The 23,041-nt window shown below is 41.5% G+C and overlaps 1 protein-coding gene across 1 annotated transcript in view; it reads left to right on the forward strand.

Moving 5' to 3' along the window:
• Positions 1–4,146: 4,146 nt before the first annotated feature.
• Positions 4,147–23,041, forward strand: part of LOC126412731 (mitochondrial import inner membrane translocase subunit TIM50-C-like) — a 52,809-nt gene continuing 33,914 nt past the window's right edge. The window contains exons 1-4 of the mRNA XM_050082462.1: positions 4,147–4,336; positions 4,431–4,574; positions 10,403–10,515; positions 13,445–13,564. Coding sequence (XP_049938419.1) covers positions 4,180–4,336; positions 4,431–4,574; positions 10,403–10,515; positions 13,445–13,564 — 534 coding nt within the window. The 5' untranslated portion in view covers positions 4,147–4,179. The remainder of the gene's footprint in view (positions 4,337–4,430; positions 4,575–10,402; positions 10,516–13,444; positions 13,565–23,041) is intronic.

Genomic DNA, 23,041 nt, shown 5'->3' on the forward strand with positions numbered 1-23,041 from the left:
TTTTGGCCTGTTTCTTTTCTCTGGTTGGTGTCTAGATCAACTGCTATTTAGTGCATTGTTTTCACTCAGTTTTTCACAAATTTCTGCTCACTATTTCACCTCACATGCACTTTCACAAAATGTGGCGAAATGTGGTTTGAGCAGACACTTCTGACACCATAATCAGTGAGCACTGAGTATGGTTCAAATGGCACTGAGCACTATGGGACTTAACATCTGTGGTCATCAGTCCCCTAGAACTTAGAACTACTCAAACCTAACTAACCTAAGGACATCACACACATCCATGTCCAAGGCAGGATCCGAACCTGCGACCGTAGCAGTCGCACGGTTCCGGACTGAGCGCCTGAACCGCTAGACCACTGCGGCCGGCACTGAGTATGGTGTCAGAAGTCTGCCCGGTTAGCCGTGAGGCCTAACGCACTGCTTTCTGGGTGGGACGGCGTGCCGGTCTCCGTCACGAATCTGCCTGGCGGATTAGAGTCAATGTCTGGTGTGCCAGCCAGGTTGTGCAATGGTTTTTAATGCGGTTTTCCATCTGCCTCAGCGAATGTGGGCTGGTTCCCCTTTTTCCGCCTCAGTTACACTATGTCAGCGATTTCTGCACAGACACTGTCTCCACATACATGTACACCATAATTACTCTACCACGCAAACATTTGGGGTTACTCTCATCTGGTGTAGGACGTTCCCGGAGGTGGGTGAGGGGGTGGGGGGGGGGGGTGTCCACTGGGGATCAAACCGCACAATAACCCTGGGGTCGGTGTGGGGCGGCGGTGAGTGGACTGCTGTAGGCTGTTGTGGGGTTGTAAACCACTGAGGGCTACAATGGGGACAAAGCATCTCCACAGTTTCTAGGTCCCCAGTTCCATACTGTACAATACAATACAATACAATGATATCAGAAGTGTGTGCTTAGATCACATTTTGCCAAATTTTGTGAAAGTGCATGTGAGGTGAAGTAGTGAGCGGAAATTTGTGAAAAACTGAGTGAAAACAGTGCACTAAATAGTGCACTAATTAGTAGGTGCTCGAGATACCAACCAGAGACATGAAACAGTACACAGTATTTTGCATCTACATCTACATCTACATCCATACTCCGCAAGCCACCTGACGGTGTGTGGCGGAGGGTACCTTGAGTACCTATATCGGTTCTCCCTTCTATTCCAGTCTCGTATCGTTCGTGGAAAGAAGGATTGTCGGTATGCCTCCGTGTGGGCTATAATCTCTCTGATCTTATCCTCATGGTCTCTTCGCGAGATATATGTAGGAGAGAGCAAGATACTGCTTGACTCCTCGGTGAAGGTTTGTTCTCGAAACTTCAACAAAAGCCCGTACCGAGCTACTGAGCGTCTCTCCTGCAGTCTTCCACTGGAGTTTATCTATCATCTCCGTAATGCTTTCGTGATTACTAGATGATCCTGTAACGAAGCGTGCTGCTCTCTGTTGGATCTTCTCTAGCTCTTCTATCAACCATATCTGGTACGGATCCCACACTGCTGAGCAGTATTCAAGCAGTGGGCGAACAAGCGTACTGTAACCTACTTCCTTTGTTTTCGGATTGCATTTCCTTAGGATTCTTCCAGTGAATCTCAGTCTGGCATCTGCTTTACCGACGATCAACTTTACATGATCATTCCATTTTAAATCACTCCTAATTCGTACTCCCAGATAATTAATCACAATTAACTGCTTCCAGTTGCTGACCTGCTATATTGTAGCTAAATGATAAGGGATCTTTCTTTCTATGTATTCGCAGCACATTACACTTATCTACATTGAGATTCAATTGCCATTCCCTGCACCATGCGTCAATTCACTACAGATCCTCCTGCATTTCAGTACAATTTTCCATTGTTACAACCTCTCGATGTACCACAGCATCATCCGCAAAAAGCCTCAGTGAACTTCCGATGTCATCCACAAGGTCATTTATGTATAATGTGAATAGCAACGGTCATACAACACTCCCCTGCGGCACACCTGAAATCGCTCTTACTTCGGAAGATATAGGTCTATAGTTCTGCACATCTGTTCGACGTCCCTTCTTGAAAACGGGGATGACCTGTGCCCTTTTCCAATCCTTTGGAACGCTACACTCTTCTGGAGACCTATGGTACATCGCTGCAAGAAGGGAGGCAAGTTCCTTCGTGTACTCTGTGTAAAATCGAACTGGTATCCCATCAGGTCCAGTGGCCTTTCCTCTTTTGAGCGATTTTAATTATTTCTCTATCCCTCTGTCGTCTATTTCGATATCTACCATTGTGTCATCTCTGTGACGATCTAGAGAAGGAACTACAGTGCAGTCTTCCTCTGTGAAACAGCTTTGGAAAAAGACATTTAGTATTTCGGCCTTTAGTCTGTCATCCTCTGTTTCAGTACCATTTTGGTCACAGAGTGTCTGGACACTTTGTTTTGATCCACCTACCGCTTTGACATAAGATCAAAATTTCTTAGGATTTTCTGCCAAGTCAGTACTTAGAACTTTACTTTCGAATTCATTGAACGCCTCTCGCATAGCCCTCCTCACACTACATTTCGCTCCGCGTAATTTTTGTTTGTCTGCAAGGCTTTGACTATGTTTATGTTTGCTGTGAAGTTCCCTTTATTTCCGCAGCAGTTTTCTAACTCGGTTGTTGTACCACGGTGGCTCTTTTCTATCTCTTACGATCTTGCTTGGCACGTACTCATCTAAAACATATTGTACGATGGTTTTGAACTTTGTCCACTGATCCCTAACACTATCTGTACTTGAGACAAAACTTTTGTGTTGAGCCATCAGGTACTCTGAAATCTGCTTTTTGTCACTTTTGCTAAACAGAAACATCTTCCTACCTTTTTTAATATTTCTATTTAGGCTGAAATCATCGATGCAGTATCCGCTTTATGATCGCTGATTCCCTGTTCTGCGTTAACTGTTTGAAATAGTTTGGGTCTGTTTGTCACCAGAAGGTCTAATACGTTATTGCCACGAGTCGGTTCTATGTTTGACTGCTCAAGGTAGTTTTCAGATAAAGCACTTAAAAAAATTTCACTGGATTCTTTGTCCCTGCCACCTGTTATGAACGTTTGAGTCTCCCAGTCTATATTGGGCAAATTAGAATCTCCACCCATAACTATAACATGTTGGGGAAATCTACTCGAAATATTTTCCAAATTATCCTTCAGGTGCTCAGCCACAACAGCCGCTGAGTCAGGGACCCTATAGAGACATCCAATTACCATGTCTGAGCCTGTTTTAACTGTGACCTTCATCCAAATTATTTCACATTTCGGATCTCCGTCAATTTCCTTCGATACTATTGCACTTATTATCGCTATAAACACGCCTCCCCTTTCACTGTCCAGCCTGTCTCTGCGGTATACATTCCAATGTGAGTTTAGAATTTCATTACTGTTTACATCTGGTTTCAGCCAACTTTCTGTCCCTAGTACTATGTGGGCATTGTGACCGTTTATTAATGAGAGCAGTTCTGGGACCTTTCTATCGACGCTCCTGTAGTTTACTATTAGCAGATTAATATTGTTATTCCCTGTTGCATTTTGCATACTCCTACCTCGCCGCGTCTCTGGAGGCGTCTTGTCGGGCCTAGGAAGGGAATTCTCTAACCTAAAAAACCCACATGCTGTCAAAATAAAAGATTAAAACGAGCACTAAAACCGATGTATAATAATACAGTTTAGTTAACCATGTAATTTTAAGAAATAAAAAACTAGACCCACAGAATATCACACATTGGTGTCGAAACATGTCTGGGTAAATATAAAAATAAACTAATTGTGTTCGCATAAGGCTGATTTTCAAAACAACCCGTTTTTTAATCTCAAAAACGGAAGAACAAAAAGAGGAGCTTCAAACCTTAGTAAAATAAGTATTTTTTCCATAATGAGATCCTGTATAATTTAAATAATTTATGAGTTTGCGAGAGCGTATTCGCTTTACTGTGAAATTTATGTTCTAGACCAACAGATGTCGGGCCAGCAGCAGCTTGAAGTAATGTTGCTTGAACGCACCATGTTGCGGCGATTTTCTGTATACGTATTTTTGCGTAGTATATTGCGCAGATATTTCGTCGGTTTTAGTGTTACTCTGATAACTGGAACGAAATAAACAAAGCAGTAGATCTCTGGATTCAAACTTGTTGTTACAGAGATATTAGTAATCATGATACAGGCATGGCCGCGAATACGGTGAAATTTTTACGTGTCGTGCGAAATGTTGCGAATGGTTTGAAAGCTGTGTCTTCCGTACAAGTTTATACTCCATTGACGAGTAGATGCTGGACAAATGGTGACTTTAGAGTTGATACTTCTAGGTTCTACGCTTCAGAAGGTACAAGAAACCTCTGTTTACTTCGTTTAACCAGCCAACTCCATTCCTTTTTGCCGGTGGAATTTTGTGCTTACAAGTTTTTACTTACCTGTAGGAGTTGGAGTGGCGACGTCAGATAAAACAGAAACTGACGAAGATACGAAGAAGAGAGAAGCATCATGGAAGGCAATGAAATACGGATTTATAGCATTTGGAGTTTCGTTTGGTTTTTTGGGCTCCTATGCAATTTATGAATTAGGTAAGGTTATGAATAGTCGGTTTTGTTGCGTTAGCAGTAGTGAGTCATTTCAGTCATTTAATTTCCTCGCCATAAGATATTTCAAGGCTAATCAGTGTTGTACTTGCTCGGATCATAAGTCCAGTAGGCATTGTGGCCAAGCAATGCAATATAGTGAGTGGCATTTTCATGTCAGCAGTGAAGATAGTGTGAAATACTAACTGCTCACTGTTCACACATCAGTAATTCAGTCAAAGGCAAAATTTTCCGTCTTCAGAACTGTAGCCTAACAGGAGAAACACTTTCGTTAGGGAAAATGTTATACACTTCTAGACAATGTAACTTGTGTTAGTATTAGTGTTAGTATTACTTGAAAACTTTTATTTGCTTCATCCAGTGCTATTTTCCAGAGACATATCGATAAGCAAAACGTAATTGCAGGCAGTATAATTATGTATGCAATTAATATGGAGTATGATCCGCACCCCGAGAGGTGTGATTAAGGAAGCTGATACTGTTAATCTTTCACTTGCAGGTAGTCTTTAGTTGACGAACATGGGTTAGCCATGCCAGCTTTTTATCAGAGCTACAAAAATCGGTACTATCCAACAATGTCCGATGCCTTCAGTACAGAGAAAGTTGTTATTTAACATACCAAAAAAGCCATTCCCTTGGGAAGATATCAGTTATATAAAAACACTAATAATGAAAAGAACATCATGCAAAACAGTTTCAATAAGCAAATTATTAAGCACATGTTGCATAAGTAGTAACCATTAGGTTGCTCCTTGGTTTCATAGTCTTAAGTATATGGCTCCATGCTGCCTGTTTATTCTTCTTCATCCCCATCAGATAGCTAGTGACCTCTGTTGGACCAGTGGTCACCCCTGTTCGGTATGTCGATGACTTTTGCATTTTGTGTAGCTGTCAGTCTGTAGCCTTGGCTAAATATCAGCTCCAAGGAGCTTTCTGAAGGGTCACTGTTTGGACTCTTTCGTATGGATTCCAATCCTCTCCCATGAAAATGCAAGTCTTGTATCTGTCATATCGCTTTTCATTCTGTCTTCGAACTGTACGTTGGCACCCGGCACTTGGACATTGTCAGATAGTACTGATTTTTGGGACTCCTCTTTGATAAAAAGCTGATTTGGGCTGCTCTGTTTTCTCAGCTAAGGAGCTGCTGCAACCAAAAGGTTAACAATTTCCATTCCTCTCCCACACATCTGGGGATGCGGGTCATACTCCTTGTTCGCTTGGGCTTTGGTCTCATCCCGACTGGACTGTGGTCATCAAGTTTACGGCTCAGTAACATTTTTAGCTTTGAAATTATTAGGTCCAGTACATCATTATATGCGGAACTGGTCACTTTCCTGACTGGTCCTGTAGACAGTCTCCTTGCCAAAGTGGGATCTTACCTCTTCATTTTTGGCAGTACCAAATGTTCCTTATTTACACAGCCACCATACGGCAATCTCCTACTTATCCAATTTACTAAATTCGTTTTTCATACAAGGGACATCAATCTCCTGACTGTCACCCTCAGTTGTAACACATCTGGAGAACCTTGCCATCTACCCACTTAGAATGTGCTGTCGATATTTTCACACCCAACTCTCCTTGTTTAGTACCAAGACTTTTGATTAGGATTGACCTATTTCAACGATCTCAAGTTTTAGTTGCCCCCGTTACCTTTTGCCATCTGTTTGTATAAATTCTTCTGGAGTATCAGGCAGGGATGGTGGTTATTGCTGAAACAACTGGTTTTCAGTTATATTGGTTTTATTACATGCCGGTTTAACCTTGTTGTTAAAACAATTCAAAATAAATGTTTTCCAAAAAACCAATTTTTATTCTTGTTATTTCTGATGATAAAACGTAGAATTTGAACAAAAATTGCGAAAATTTTGGTCTCTTCGTTTCAAGACAGACAGAATGAAAATATTTGGCGTATATTAAATTGGCGAATAAAAGAAAACATAGTGTATTCACTGTTCACAGCTTTTCTCGAAAAGTTGTAAGTGGCTGAATACAACAAAACATTACCCATCTCCTATTGATTCCGATTTTTTGAAACTCTGCTCAAAATTATGTGGTAAACTGGGATCATACCACTATTTGGGAATTATGAATAGTGAGTGTAAGACTGAAAATTGAGGTTGAAGAACTGTTTTCTCGTGTTAATTTGACCATTTTAGAGGACTATAAGCGGATAAAGGCATATTATGCAGATACAATCAACAGGTCAGCTACTTTGTATTTTTGTCATATAGTACAAATTAATTGTTGTTAAGTTTTTAATTTATTGCTGTTTACAGGATTTCCTTGCTCTTTTATTATTCATAGAAATAGAAGACAATCTAGGTTGGTGCCATTCTGCAATATGATGGATGTGCAGTGATGACAGCGAGAAACTGCTGTATAGATCGGGTTGGGGCGAGTTTTGTGCACTGCACCTACACGCACACCTTAAGCCACAACACATGGCCATATGGACATTATTGTCTCAGCTTGATGCTAAACCATTTCTCATGCCATGTTTCTGTTGTTCCTTTCTGTCAGCATTGTTACTAAAATAGCACTGATCACTGTTGCCATATTCTGAAACAAAGCAATATTTCGAACCATTGCAAATTCCACAAACAAAAATTACTCTTAAAAAAAATAAATAAAAAAAAGTTTATTTAAAAACGAAAAATTCCACCACTGCTGCTGTGGCTAATTGATATTTCGGTTTTTTATTTGGTTAGTAGTAAAAAGTAAAGAATGCCTGTTGTAACAGAGACCAAACAAATACTGAAAAATACTGATTATTCAGAAGTAGTAAAACACCGGTATCAGTTTTAACTGGTCGGTTTTTCCCAACCCTAGTATCAGGGTAGTACCATCATTTACACTGTTGACTCTGAAACCTGATATAAGATGGGATATGTTTTTACATCTCTTGCTGGTTAATAACAACACTCATTGGTGGAATATGTAGTGCTTTTATGACAGAGCTGATAGCTATTAATAGAGCTCATTGTTTTCTTAAGTAGACCATCTTCAATTGCATTTTATTTTGCAGTGACCCAATGAGCAGTCTCCTGGCTATCGATCAGTGTTACTTTTGTCACCCTGTAATATCTGCTGTTGACTGTCTTCTATCTGACCTTAGTTGTACTGGCTGATGAGTTGTCCTGCTATGGGTCGCAAACCATGCAGTTATTCCTTGTAATGAACTGACTGGCCATTTGGCTAGAGGAACAGTTACTTGTTAACATTCAGTTTGATGATGCCAGATTTGGATTTGGTCCAAATAAGAGCTTTACTCAACAGGAAGTGGAACATCATCTGGTGGGCTAAAGAACTCTATGCTATCAAGGAGACCACCACTGCAGGATGATCCTCTTTCTGTTTCTCCAGATAGGAATCCAACTTCATATGCCACCTTTGCATTGACCATACCAGACTAACCCACATTTATATCTTTTGTAATCCGCATTTTGATTGTGGAGCTTTAGAGGCATTAGTCACTTGCAGTGGGAATGCCCCTTCTGCCCCTCCACACTAAGTTTGGTTTTCCAGATTCTTTCTCTACTGTTGGCAGATGATGTATGGCATTTCCTCTGAGAAAGTGGTTTTCATTCTCAACTGTAATCTTTTAAATTGTTTTTGAGGTCTAGAGAGGGTGGTTTGGGGCTTTGCTGGGCTCAGGGCCGCTCGTCCCTACTTTCTCTGCCAGCTGCCCTGGCCATCCCTCTTTTATTTTGTGTTACTCTTAGGTTTGGTTACCCATTATTTTTTCTGCTGCAATGTATTATACTTCTTAATAGGGCCCTTTCATTTTGTTCTCTTATGAAGACAAAGATTCTTTATCCTTGATACTAGCAGTTGATGATATAACGGTTGAGCAAGTTTTTACACTTTCTTTGAGTGTGCCCTCTAGATGCATCTTTAACATTTTGACCGTAATGGATTGAGGATGGGATGTTTGTGGGACGCTGTTGAGTCCTGGAGGCACTCACTCGCCCCCACTGACCTGATTATTATTTCTCTCACCTTCTTTTACTATTTTTCATTATGTTTTTAGCCTTTTCACTTTTACTGTTACAAACTTCCCAGTTACAAGGCATGATTTATTCCTATACTGTCTTAGACCTTTTCTTGGTTTGGTGAGAATTGAGATGTGGGCGAGATATCTGTAGCCACAGATGAGTCCTGTGGGAGCTCTTGTCTGCTCAGTGACTGGCATACTGGCCTGACCAATACACTTTTACTTCTCTTTAAATTGTGTCCCATCTCTGGCATTGATATTGCCTTCAGTGCCTTGATTTTACCACTCCTACATACAATCACAAATTGATTTGATTTGTGGCTGATATGATTAACTCCACAGGGCATATCTCTTGACTGATAAAGACTGATGACTTCACTGTTCAATCCCATAACCCTGCCAACCAACCACCCAACCAATATTCATCTGGCCCTCATTTAGGTTCCCCAGTTCTCATTGATCACTTTAGTGAATGGCAAGTTGGTTGCTTCAGTAAGCTGCATGCAGTTTGCTACCCATTCCTATAGCATTCTAAGACAGTGTTGCAAGTCTAATGACTGATGGAATATGGTACCATATATTTACTTCCTACCTTTTTGAATTGCACAGGAAGATAGCATACCCTCAACACATCCTCTAGTCTTTGCAGTCCATATGGCCTCAGTCTTCCCTAGTCATCTGTAATAATGACCGTTCCACTGACAAGATTAGTTCTTAGCTTTCTTCTCAATGTACCTCCTGCTCCCCTGCAGCAATTTGTGCCCCCCCCCCCCCCCCCCCCCACACACACACATACACACCTCTTTATTCATATGTGCAGCATGCAACCATCGCTCCGCACACCTCAGAGCATTTTTGCTTGCCTCCCTGTTCCTGTCTTTGGGTCGACAGAAGCGTCCGATCCAACGCGTCGGCTTTGACCCGTGACGTAAGGGTGTTGTCGTGTGTGACGTCATGATGGTGCGGAGTTTGGTTTGAGTGTGGCTGTCTCCAGTTCTATTTTATCTTATTTTACTTACTTTTCTGATCTGTTCGTTCTATCTCGTGAGATTTTTTTTAAAATTTAAAAACACTTATTACTTATTTTAATTATCTGTTTCCTTGAATTTCTGTTTTAGTTTATTATATTTATCTTTCTGATCTGTTCGTTCTATCCCGTGGGATTTTTTTTTTTTAAAAAGGCAAAAAACACTAATCAGCTACTGAAGCATCTTTATCTTCTATGGGTTGCAGGGGTTACGACCCCTGGGGAGGTGGGTGGGTATTCATGCATGGCTGTCTTCACTTGCACGTTGTAGCTACGCAAGGCGTCTAAATTTGTTTATATTTAGTTTGCCCCCCACCCAAAACTCCCCATTTCCCGCGCTTGTCCCGTTAGTGTCATTAGGCTTCTTGTGGAAAGTGTGTGTGTTTGTTTTTGTTTCCGCCATATTTGTGACGTCACGGGTCAAAGCAGACGGGTGGGATCGGACACTTCCGTATTTCCCTGTCTTTCACCACTGCATTCCCACCCTCTCAATATTTCTTGCTATTACCTGCTGTATTCTTCTTTCACACTGATCACACATACTGTGTCAGACACACTTACCTCATAGAAGAGCTGCAGAATCAGGTTACTCTCCCTCCCTCCCCACCAACTTCCAGTGTGTGTGTGTGTGTGTGTGTGTGTGTGTGTGAGAGAGAGAGAGAGAGAGAGAGAGTGAGTATCGTTAGTGAAGCTTGTTTGCTTCCTGTAAGTTTGTGGCTTACTCAGTGTGTTGAATAAGCATCCATTTTCTGTAAGTTTTGTGTGTGATTTAAAAATTCCTATTTTCAGGGTCACCTGAGACAGATGAGCAAGGAAATGTAGTTGAGGATGAATTTAGTAGTATGCCTCTCCCAATACAGTACCTCAGGAGGACATGGAGGCAAATGAATTATTTCAAAAAGGTAGGAATGTTATGCACACTCCATAACTTGGAACTTACAAATTTTTTGGGTAGTTTTCTTTTTTTTCTTTTGCCTGTCAGTTTTCTATTCAGTGAGGGCCTGCTTTAGTCCTAAATTATTTTTTGTTTCAGTTTTTGTGTGTTTCAAACATTTAAGCAATTGTTACCTCACGACTGTTATTTTATTTTTAGACACACAATTCGTGTTTTTGATAAATTGTAAGATGATAGTTTTCTAAACTATTTTTGTGTCAGAAATATTGGTTATGATATGTGTATAAATCCTGGGCACTTGATCACTAAGTCAGCTTTTGTGCATCACTATGCTACTACCATCAAGTAAGATGAAGTTACAAAGCATACTGTCCAGTTTTGTGTGTGACTTTCATTCTTTGTTATTGTAAAGTGAATGATGAAATGCAAACTGCACAGTGAGTTATGCAATGACATAGCAGTAGTATGCATGTTAATCACGAGTCTTACATAAGATCTGCTGAATGTTTTTGTTTCATGTAAAGCATTCACAGTACCTGTAACGAGAAGGTCTCCATTGAAACTTTGTAAAGAGTTTTTCACTTCCCAGAATTAGAAAATGGTGATTGTTATTGGTGCATTCTCAATTTGGAGTTAACGTTTTGGTAAGACTGCAGTGGCATTCCTCCATCCCCCCTTCTGCCCGTTCCTCCCACATGTTACTTCAATAGTAGTGCATCTGTTTATGCAGCTGTCCAGACCTGAGTTTTGTAGCATCTCCACAGGAAAGCAACAGCTGTGAAAGTATTGCCTGAAGCAGGCACATTCAGCAGCCACAATGTTTTGGTTTTGTGCATAAAGAAAATGAAAGTACAATATATTGAGGGGGGAAAAACCAACCTTTTTCTTTCCACTGGCACACAAGCTAACTTTCAGAACCAGGGAATGTGCCATCCAGAAAAAAGACAATAGAAAAAGTAGAAAAATTTATACCAAGACCAGGATTCAAACATGGGGCTCCAGCTCACAAGGCAGATGCACTAATCACTGTGCCATCCTGGCACATTGGCTTTGCACAACTGCACGGGCTATGCCGGCATGCCTCCCTCCTCAATCCAGAATCCAATTCACAACTTAGATTTAAGAGGGAGGCATGCTAGGGCAATCCACACACATGTACAAATCCACTGTGCCAGGATGGTGCAATGGTTAACTCATCTGCCTAGTGAGCAGGAGACCCGGATTCCAATCCCAGCCTTTGTATAAATTTTCATTCTTCAGTCTGTGTATGTATACATCAATACTTGATTGATAGATATAATTTCAGGAGGCAGAGTTCCACACAGCTAGCTCTTATAGGCAGCTGTAAGAGAGTAGTGAGGCTGTGACACTGCTACAATCATCCTGAGGGCCTAGTGCTTAAAGCCAAATTAGCTCCATTGGCCTAGCTCTAATGACTGTCTTCTTGGTTGAGGGAGAATGGCCTATTTCTGAACTGTGTTATAGGGTCAGCTTTCTTCAGAAGCATTGACACGGTTGTGTATGATTGATGCAGCTGGAACTCAGGCCAGTTTGGCAGTTTGCGCTTACAAGCAGTTAGTAACCACTACGTTTCCTCCGCTCTATGATGAAAAAATACAGGTGTAGCATCTGCACTCCATTTTCAACTTGCATAAATGTGAACACAGTTCATATTTACATTAACAGAATCCAAAAATACATTAGCTGCAATGAACTCTTTGTTATTATTGAATAGTGTGTTGTGGATTTTTGGATCACTGCCCCAGACACATGGTTTCTCTTTTTTGTTATTGAAGAGTGTGTTGTGGATTTTTTGATCACAGATCCAGACAAATGGTTTGGGTCGGTTGTCATTCTCAGTGTCACTGCACTCTCACCAAAGTTGTTCTGGCTGCCTGCTATAGCCTGTAACCATCTGAAAATGTTGAGCATATTGCGGGAGGAAATGTTACGGTATTCATACAGACCCTAGAGCCAAATGTTCAGCAGTTCTCCTAGAGAGCACAAAGTGTCACAGATGTTGATGTTCATTCCAGATTTAGACAAACATTAATTGATTAACATGGTGTGCATGCACTCACACTATATGTTGAGTGTAGGAATTCATATTTGACATTAGTTTAAATATATGATCTTAATGACTCACAAGCAAGGTGTTTTAGACTCACTCGTCATCTTTCATATACATAAAATGGTGGAGAAGTAGAATCTAGAGGGAGGAAATGATTGTAATGAATGTACTGGACACTCAGTTAACATATATGGCAAAATGTGTGGTCTCTCTCTACCAGTTATGGCTAGGGTGATGAGGGAAAGACTGTTTGTGCTCATAGTATTTTTGCATTTCTTTCCTAACAGTGGATGGAAATCCAGCCATCCTTGGCAGCCTTTAAGTAAGGCACTGCTTCATAACATGAAATTTTCTGCTTAAACAAGATTATCAGTTTGTGATTTTTGGAACCTGGTTTCTATTTTAAGTGAAGATTAAATAAATACAATGTACATTTCAATGCTTCATTGTCTCTGATCTCATTCCTCTATTAATAAACAGAAAGGGCCAAGAGAGACATTTAATGACTTACTCATTTTTTCCTGTTTTAGTTCCCAGTTGGTTTATGTTTAATTCTTGTAGCTATTATTTTGAACTCAGCTTGTTTGCCTTTTAATTCTTCAAACAGTAAAAACACCAAATTTACACTGGATATGCAATAATCTCATATTTTAGAACTTACCACTGTTATTTCAGACACATATATTTTCCCCCGTCACTTTTATGTTTTTATTGCTCGCTGGTTCCAATTGCCAGACTAAACACTTTCATTTTCCTGTAGATTACAGCAATTTTTGGGGGTAAGTGCAGTCATGTGGTTTCTTTTTATTATTCTTCATGTATGAAACAAAAAATACATTGTGTGCTTATAAAGATATTCTTTCAGCTGATAAGGGAGCCATCTCGAGAAAAACTTCTTCCGGATCCCCTGACATATCCCTACCAGCAACCTCCATACACGCTTGTTTTGGAAATGAAGGATGTACTAGTTCATCCTGATTGGACAGTAAGTATTACATAATTTCTCTGACATTTTTAATTCTTCTGTGGCTTACTAGTTGTGGGTCTAAGATTTTTGTTGGCTGAGGGTACCACAAAAGCTTACATGTACCCTTAGTTGCAGCATTGTGATATTAGAGTGACTGTTGTAAACACAAAGTAAACCAGGAAGAGTTGTTTGGTTTATTTAATGTCAAATGTAACCACTAATATTTGAAAGTGTGTTCTCTGTTCCCTTTCCTAATTCATATTTGTATATCAAACAATGGAAAATCTTGGACTGAATACTGAATAACAATATGAGCTACAGTAGACACTGCTGTTTACTGTGCCCACTTCCTGCCGCCACACACACACACACACACACACACACACACACACACACACACGTTCATGCAAAAACAACTCCTGCACTTGCCTGTTTTTTTTTCCCTCCACTGAGGCCCAACTGAAGGAAGTAACAATCTCATCTGGGGTGGATAATGGGGGATACAGAAAAGGCATTGGGCAGAGAAAGGAAAGGATACCATGTTAGGGGTGTGGGAGATGCAGTACTGCTGCTTGCGGAGTGTACAGGGTTGTGATAGAGACAGATTGGTGGCCTGTTAGTTACAGCATTGGGAGGCTATGCTATTGAGAGAAAAAAAAAAGGAGAGGAGAGAAGAGAAAGGGAAAGGACTATGCAGCTGTGCTTGGGGGAGTAGAAGGCATGTGAGAGATTAGAGCGGTAGCAGGGAAGAAGGTAGAAATAAGTATAGGACAGGGACTAGGGAAGGTTGAAACCAGGACCATAATGAGAATGAAGGATGTGTTGCAGGGAGTGTTTCCATTTGCCCAATTAAGAAAAATTATTGTTGGTGTCAAGAATTTAAAGGGCAGAGTTGTGGAGCAGTCGTTGAAGTCAAGCATGCTGTTGCGCGGCATGCTCACCAACTACATGGTCCAGTGGTCTCTGGGATGCATTTTGGTCGTGGCCATTCATCTGGGCAGACAGCTTGTTAGTGGTCATGCCCACGTGGAATTCCACATAGTGGTTGCAGCTAAGTTGGTAGACTGCATGACTATATTCAACTGTGGCCCTGCCTTTCATGGAATAGGAAATGACTGTGATAAGATGAGAGTAGGTGGTAATGGGAGAATGTATGAGACAGGTCTTAAAGCTAGGTCTGCTACAGGGGTAAAAGCCATGCAACAATGGCAACAGAGTAGGAGGAGGTTGGACAGTGGTATTGCATAGGCTGGGTGGGTGGTAGGATGGTAATGTAGGAGGATAGTTGGGGCGATATTTCTGATTTCTAGGCATGACAAAAGGTAGTTGAAGCCCTGGTAGAGAAACTGATTCAGTTTCTACTATCCTGGATCAGATTGAGTCATGAAGGGCCAAACAGTTGCCCTCCCCCCTCCCCCCCCCCCCTTTTACATATGGACTAACCACAAAGGAGTGCACTCTTCATGGCTCAGTATCAACCAGGACAGGAGCAACTGAATCACGTTCAACTCTTCTGTACAGCCACTAACCACCACACTTGAGGTCGCTACTCACCCATGTTGGGACTCAGTCCCTGAAGACAACAGTGGTCTTGTGTGTGTGAGTGTAAATGGCTACAGAAAACTACTATTTTTGTAACAATGTGAAATTTGCAGGGTTTAGGCACAAAGAAGTCTTCCATGAACTAGGCCTGTTGAAGATAAATGTGTGTATGTTCTCAGTGAAAGGTGAAGCAGAAGAGAATCAAAAATATAGCAGATTAGTCATTTTTACAGTGGCAGTAATGAGGAGGAAAGGCTGGCCGTCCATAAGGAGTGTAGAGGAGATATCATGTACAGGGAGGAAATTAATGTGAGAATTATGACTGTGAAAATCTCAAGATATGCCCATGGAATTATCTTTGTTGGAGTTTATGCACATGCAGATGATACTGACAGTAAAGCCAAAGGTACATTTCATGAAAAAAGGGTGTTATAAAGCATAAGCACCTACAAAGAAAAATTTTAATGGAAAAGTAGGAGTGGCTACCAATAGTGGAGTAGTGGAAGATTTGGAGATGACACAGTAAATGACAGTGGAGAAAGATTAGTTGACACATGTGAGACATTGTCCTTGAAGATTTAAAATGGTTTCTTTCCTCACCAAGAGATCCATATGTATCCATGGAAGGATCCTTCCATAAATATCTTCATCACAGCACTGCACTATATTTTTCATCATCACTGCACTGCACTGAACAGATATTTGGATTTTGTGCATGGGCAGTTGAATTTAGTGAAACTAAACTTCTAATTGTTGTTGTTTATAGGTCCACTAACTCTGACTTCAGAGCATTTCTGTTTGAGCTAGAGAGGGTTCTTGGTTCACTTTATAGGAAGTACCAGAAATTAGTTACATGTGGTGACTTCAGTATTAATTTCGTATATGATTGTGCAAGAAAAAGCATGTTGGTAGATCCCTAAACTTACATGATATGATGCAGACTGTGTCTTTTCCAATTAGAGTGCAGGGGAACAGTAGCATAGGCATAGACAAAAGTTTTATTCACTCTTCATTACTAGTGGCCATTCTGTTAGTAAAGGGGCTAATGGCCTTTCTACATCTACATGGATACTCTGTAAATCGCATTTCAGTGCCTGCAGAGGGTTCATCGAACCACCTTCACAATTCTCTATTATTTCAATCTCGTATAGTGCGCACGAAAGATTGAACACCTATATCGTTCCTTACGAGCTCTGATTTCCCTTATTTTATTGTGGTGATCGTTCCTCCCTATGTAGGTCGATGTCAACCATATATTTTCGCATTCGGAGGAGAAAGTTGGTGACTGGAATTTCGTAAGAAGATTCCGTCGCAACAAAAAACGCCTCCGTTTTAATGATGTCCAGCGTAAATCCTGTATCCTTTCTGTGACACTCTCTCCCATATTTCGTGATAATACAAAACATGCTGCCTTTTTTTGAACTTTTTCGATGTACTCCGTCAGTCCTATCTGGTAAGGATCCCACACTGCGTAGCAGTATTCTAAAAGAGGACGGACAAGCGTAGCGTATGCAGTCTCCTTAGTAGGTCTGTTACATTTTCTAAGTGCTCTGCCAATAAAATGCAGTCTTTCATTAGCCTTCCCCACAACAATTTCTGTGTGTTCCTTCCAATTTAAGTTGTTCGTAATTGTAATACTTAGGTATTTAGTTGAATTTACACTTTTAGATTAGACTGATTTATTGTGTAACTGAAGTTTAATGAGTTCCTTTTAGCACTCATGTGGATGGCCACACAATTTTCGTTATTTAGGGTCAACTGCCACTTTTCGCACCATTCAGATATCTTTCCTAAATCGTTTTGCAGTTTGTTTTGATCTTCTGATGACTTCATTAGTCAATAAGCTACAGCGTCATCTGCGAACAACCGAAGACTGCTGCTCAGATTGTCTCCCAAATCGTTTTTATAGATAAGGAACAGCAAAGGGCCTCTAACACTACCTTGGGGAATGCCAGAAATCACTTCTGTTTTACTCAATGACTTTCCGTCAATTACTACGAACTGTGACCCCTCTGACAGGAAATGACAAATCTAGTCACATAACTGAGACGACATTCTACATCTACATCTACATTTATACTCCAGAAGCCACACAACGGTGTATGGTGGAGGGCACTTTACGTGCCACTGTCATTACCTCCCTTTCCTGTTCCAGTTGCATATGGTTCGCGGGAAGAACGACTGCCGGAAAGCCTCCGTGCGTGCTCAAATCTCTCTAATTTTACATTTGTGATCTCCTCAGGAGGTATAATTAGGAGGAAGCAATATATTCATTACCTCATCCAGAAATGCACCCTCTCAAAACCTGGACAGCAAGCTGCTTCCATAAGCAGGCAATTGCACTATGAGCCGCTTGTGTGGTACAGTGTCAAAAGCCTTCCAGATATTCAGAAATACAGAATCGATCTGAGATCCCTTGTCAATAGCACTCAACGCTTCATGTAACTAAAGAGCTAGTTGTGTTTCACAGGAACGATGTTTGCTAAACCCATGTTGACTGTGTGTCAATAGACAGTTTTCTTCGAGGTAATCCATAATGTTCGAACACAATATATGTTCCAAAATCCTGCTGCAGATCGACGTTAACGATATGGGTCTGTAATTTAGTGGATTACTCCTACTACCTTTGTTGAATTGACCTGTGCGACTTTCCAGTCTTTGGGTACGGATCTTTTGTCGAGCGAACGGTTGTATATGATTGTTAAGTATGGAGCTAAAGTATCAACATACTCTGAAAGGAACCTAATTGGTATACGGTTGGCACCAGAAGACTTGCTTTTTATTAAGCGATTTAAGTTGCTTCACTACTACGAGGATATTTACTTATTCATGTTGGCAGCTGTCCTTGAATCGAACTCTGGAATATTTACTTCATCTTCTATTGTGAAGGCATTTCAGAAGGCTGTGTTCAGTAATTCTGCTTTATCAGCACTGTCTCCTATAGTACCTCTATTGCTATTGCATAGAGAAGGCATTGATTGTTTCTTGCCGCTAACATTCTTCACATACAACCAGATTCTCTCTGGATTTTCTGCCAGGTTTCGAGACAAAGTTTCATTGTGGAAACTGTTATAAGCATCTCGCATTGAAGTCTGCGCTAAATTTCAAGCTTCTGTAAAAGATTGCCAATCTTGGAGATTTTGTGTCTGTTTAAATTTGGCATGTTTGTTTCATTGTTTCTGCAACAGTGATCTAACCTGTTTTGTGTACCAAGGAGGATCAGCTCCGCCATTTGTTAATTTACTTGGTATAAATCTCTCAATTGATGCCGATACTATTTCTTTGAATTTAAGCCACATCCGGTCTAGACTTATATTATTAATGTGGAATGAGTGGAGATTGTCTCTCAGGAAGGCGTCAAGTGAACTTTTATCTGCTTTTTTGAATAGGTATATTTTTCGAGGATTTGGGGATTACAATATTCAGTCTCGCTACGACAACCCTGTGTTTACTAATCCCTTAATCGGTTTTGATGTTCATTATTAACTCAGGATTATTTGTTGCTAAGAGGTCAAGTGTGTTTTCTCAACTGTTTACTGCTCGAAATAATTTTCAGAGAATGCATTTAGCATGATTTCGAATGATATTTTATGCGTACCTCTGGAATTGAACATGTATTTTCGCCACCATATCGAGGGTAAATTAAGGTCACCACCAACTATAATAGTATGAGTTGTGTACGTGTTTGAAATCAAACTCAAGTTTTCTTTGAACCTTTCAGCAACTGTATCATCTGAATTAGGAGGCCAGTAAAAGGATCCAATTATTATTTTATTCCGATTGCCAACAATGACCTCTGCCCATACTAACTCACTGGAAGTATCTACTTCAATTTTCCGACAAGTTAAACTACTTCTGACAGCAACAAACACACCACCGCCAACCATATTTAGCCTATCCTTTTGAAACACTGTTAGGTTCTTTGCAAAAATTTTGGCTGAGCTTTTATCCGGCTTTAGCCAGCTTTCAGTGCCTATAATGATTTGAGCATCAGTGCTTTCTATTAGCACTTGGAGCCCTGGTATTTCCCAACACAGCTATGACAATTTACAACTGTTATACCAATGGTTCCTTTATCTATGTTCTTCCTGTGTTCCTGCACCCTTTGTGACTGACGCCCTTCTTGTGTTTTTCTGAGATCCTCTAACCTAAAAAACTGCCCAGTTCACACCACACAGCCCCTGCTACCCATGTAGCTGCCTCCTGCGTATAGTGGACACTTGAACTATTCAGCAGAACCTGAAACCCAACCACTCTTTGACGCAAATTGAGGAATCTGCAGCCTTCATGGTCGTAGAACCGTCTGAGCCTCTGATTCAGACCCTCCACTCAGCTCTGTACCAGAGGTCCGCAATCGGTCATGTCGACTATGCTGCAAATGGTCAGCTCTGTTTCATCTTGCAAGCAAGACTGGCAGCCTTTACCACTTCTGTTAGCTGCTCAAAACCAGAGAGAATCTTTTCTGATCCAAAGTGACACACATCATTGGTACTGACGTGAGCAACCACCTACAGTTAGCTGCACCCTGTGCTCTTCATGGCATTCGGGAGGGCTCCACCCGGTATGCACACGGAGTGCACATTGGTTTTCTTACCCTCCTCGTCAACCAAGTCCCTAAGGGGCCCCATAATGCGCGTAATGTTGAAGCTTCCAACTACCAATAATCCCACCCTCTGTGATTGCCCGGATCTTGCAGGCTGAGTGGTTTTCTCTGAAACAAGGCAGGTGACAGCATTTGGCTCAGCGACGGTGTCAGCCACAGACAGACCTGGAACCTGTTTGTCAGACAAACTGGGGAGGCGTTACGTGCGACCGCCTGGGAAGTCTTTCGCCACCTGCTTTGCCCCGATGCAACCTCCCACTCGACCACAGGTGAGGGATCAGCCTCAGTGCGAGTAGTAACTTGGTTGGCCACCAGTGAGGACCGATCGGAGGACTCGGGTGTGCTGGACATCCGTTGGATCCTCATGGCTGGCCCACAACAGTGGTGCCCATCCACTGCAGCCTCGAGCTGTGTAACCGAAGCCATCACAGCCTGAAGCTGAGAGCGAAGTGTCACCAACTCTGCTCACATCTGCACACAACAATCGCAGTCCCTGTCCATACTAAAGACCGTGGAAAACTAAACTATGCAGATAAACGGACTATCAGCACAAGCTATGCAACTCTGCTGTAGACCCTGACGAAAACACAGGAAATGTGTCTAGTGATACGCAGATATTCAAAAACCTAACTACCGAAGCACTCAGATGAAACTAAATAATTCGCCCCTGATTAGGAACTTGCAGTATGTCACAAAATCAGTTTACTTTCTGATGCAAATGAAAGCACGAGAACTGTGGCTATCTTCTCACATTAAACACCTATCATCATTCCACAACCGCAATACTAGATCGGATATGTCTAGCATCTTGGCTGTACCTTTACATAACACAAAATCTTTCTCCGTGTCATTCTCCATCTCAGCCATACGACTATGGAACACGCTCCCCTGTGATCTGCGTCATATCCAGAACCACTCAACATTAAAGAGGGAACTCAAAACTTACATATTAGGAATGGTATAGCCACAATTGTTGTGCCCCTCTCATCTCTTTCTTTCTCCTCTCCATCATAGCTTCGAATTTTACCATTCTATTTGTCTTCCTCTAACCTATCTACCTCTTCTATATCTCTTTCATCCCATTCTATCGTCTTTCCCTCTCCTTCCCTCTTTCCTGATGGAGCAGCCGTTTGTTGCGAAAGCTTGAATTTTGTGTGTGTATTTGTATTTGTTTGTGTGTCTATCGACGTGCCAGTGCTTTCGTTTGGTAAGTCACATCATCGTTGTTTTTGGATGTATTTTTCCCACGTGGTATGTTTCCCTCTATTATATTCATATCATCAATTTGAACCCAACAATTACGTTTATTATTGTCGCTGTTGCATTTCGAAATCTTTTCTGTCGTCTTATTTTCTCTTTCTGTTTTTGCCAGTAGTTTCACTTTGTATTCACCTTCTCCTTTTTACCGTAATCTACTATACATTTTTATCCCGCCTATATATACTCAATAATACGTCACCCACTTCCAAACCATAACCAAAAAATTTTTTTCCGCTTTCAACACTACCGCTGCTATAAAATCCACTGTTTCTGGTTCACAAACAGTTCCTTTCACCTATTAAACAACCATATCGGCTAGTTCTGATAACTTTTGCTTTATTTCCATTTCCGTTTTTCCCACATCACTGATAATTTTTAGCCACTTCCCACAGGTTTTAACGTCATTATTTCTTCACCAGACAATTGTTAGCCTCATTTTCATAATCTACCACCACAAAACCACTCCTTTTAATACATTTACACGCAGTTTTTTCGAAATTTTCCCGAATTTCTCCATCCTTTAACGTGTTTTGGCGGCAACACAACCACCTAACCTTTGTGCACATCGTTTTCTACCAACCCAAGTTCACCACAGGATCAACATACCCCAGCTTTAACCAACACTTTTTCGTCTTTTTTCACAACAGATCTCCAGTTACTTTCTATTTCACCTTTATCTCTCCCCATATATTTTATTTTCACTTTCATTTCAGCCTCATGTTACACTTTCCACCTTCTAATACCATGTCACCCTCACAACACCCCCACAACGATCCCATTAAGTTTTATTTACATTCCCTCCGCAAACATGCCTTCACCCTAGCCAGATTACGCTCGCATATTTTATTTTCTCAGGCTTGTCTGACATTTGGCATTGCCCCCAAAGGCCTCACACTTAAAGTTCCCATCTCTGGCTGCAACCCTTCTTTCTATCAGTCCCTATACCAGTTCCAAACTGAACAATCCATTGCCCTCACCCACCTAATCCTTCTCCTACACATCAACTCAGCCAATGAACACACCCGTCAACTCCTATCCTTAATAAAAGTCCTCAATCTTTCCTCTCCCACATCCACACCGGCTGTTCAGAGCAAACTCCTACAGGCCAACCGCAAATTAGAACAGCATGCCACCCTTCACCTCAAAAAACTATCCAATCTCCTGGTTTCCCACCTCCGGAAAGGCAACTCACTCACCCTTCACAACCTTTCCAGCAAACCTCAACCTCCTCTCATTGCACACAAACCCAGTCTCTCCCATCTACTCAATCTCCCACTTCCAGCTCCACTCCCCCCAAAACCTCAAAATTCCAATCAACACAATCTGGAACCACAACACCCTAATTCAGTAGTTAACCTTTCCTCCAAACCTCTCTCCCAATCCGAAACCTCTGTCCTATCCAAAGGCCTCACCTTCAGCCCCACTCCCAGATTCAACCAAACAGCCCTCGTCAATGATTTACTGTCCTACACTTGTACTCTCTGCTGGAAATATCACTTTGCCATGAAGAAAAATGATCCTAATCCTACTCCTAATGATCCAACTCCCCAAGACACTATCCAAATTGAATCCTGCCTGGAACAGTTCCGTCCTCCGTCACAGCGGGACCCACCTCCTCTTCCTCAAAATCACCCTCTCCAAACCTTCCAGGAATTTCTGACTTCCAGCCTTGCCTCTCAATCCTTCTTAACAAAACCTTAATCCTACTCCCAACATCACCACTGCTGAAGCCCAGGCTATCCGTGATCTGAAGGCTGACCCATCCATCGTCTTTCTTCCGGCGGACAAGGGTTCCACGACCGTGGTACTTGATCGTCGGGAGTATGTGGCTGAGGGACTGCGTCAGCTTTCAGACAACACCACATACAAAGTTTGCCAAGGTAATCCCATTCCTGATGTCCAGGCGGAGCTTCAAGGAATCCTCAGAACCTTAGGCCCCCTACAAAACCTTTCACCTGACTCCATCAACCTCCTGAACCCACCGACACCCCACACTCCTACCTTCTACCTAAAATTCACAAACCCAATCATCCCGGCTGCCCCATTGTAGCTGGTTACCAAGCCCCCACAGAACGTATCTCTGCCTACGT

The sequence above is a fragment of the Schistocerca serialis genome, chromosome 7 (genome assembly GCF_023864345.2).
Source record: "Schistocerca serialis cubense isolate TAMUIC-IGC-003099 chromosome 7, iqSchSeri2.2, whole genome shotgun sequence".
Lineage (NCBI taxonomy): Eukaryota > Metazoa > Arthropoda > Insecta > Orthoptera > Acrididae > Schistocerca > Schistocerca serialis.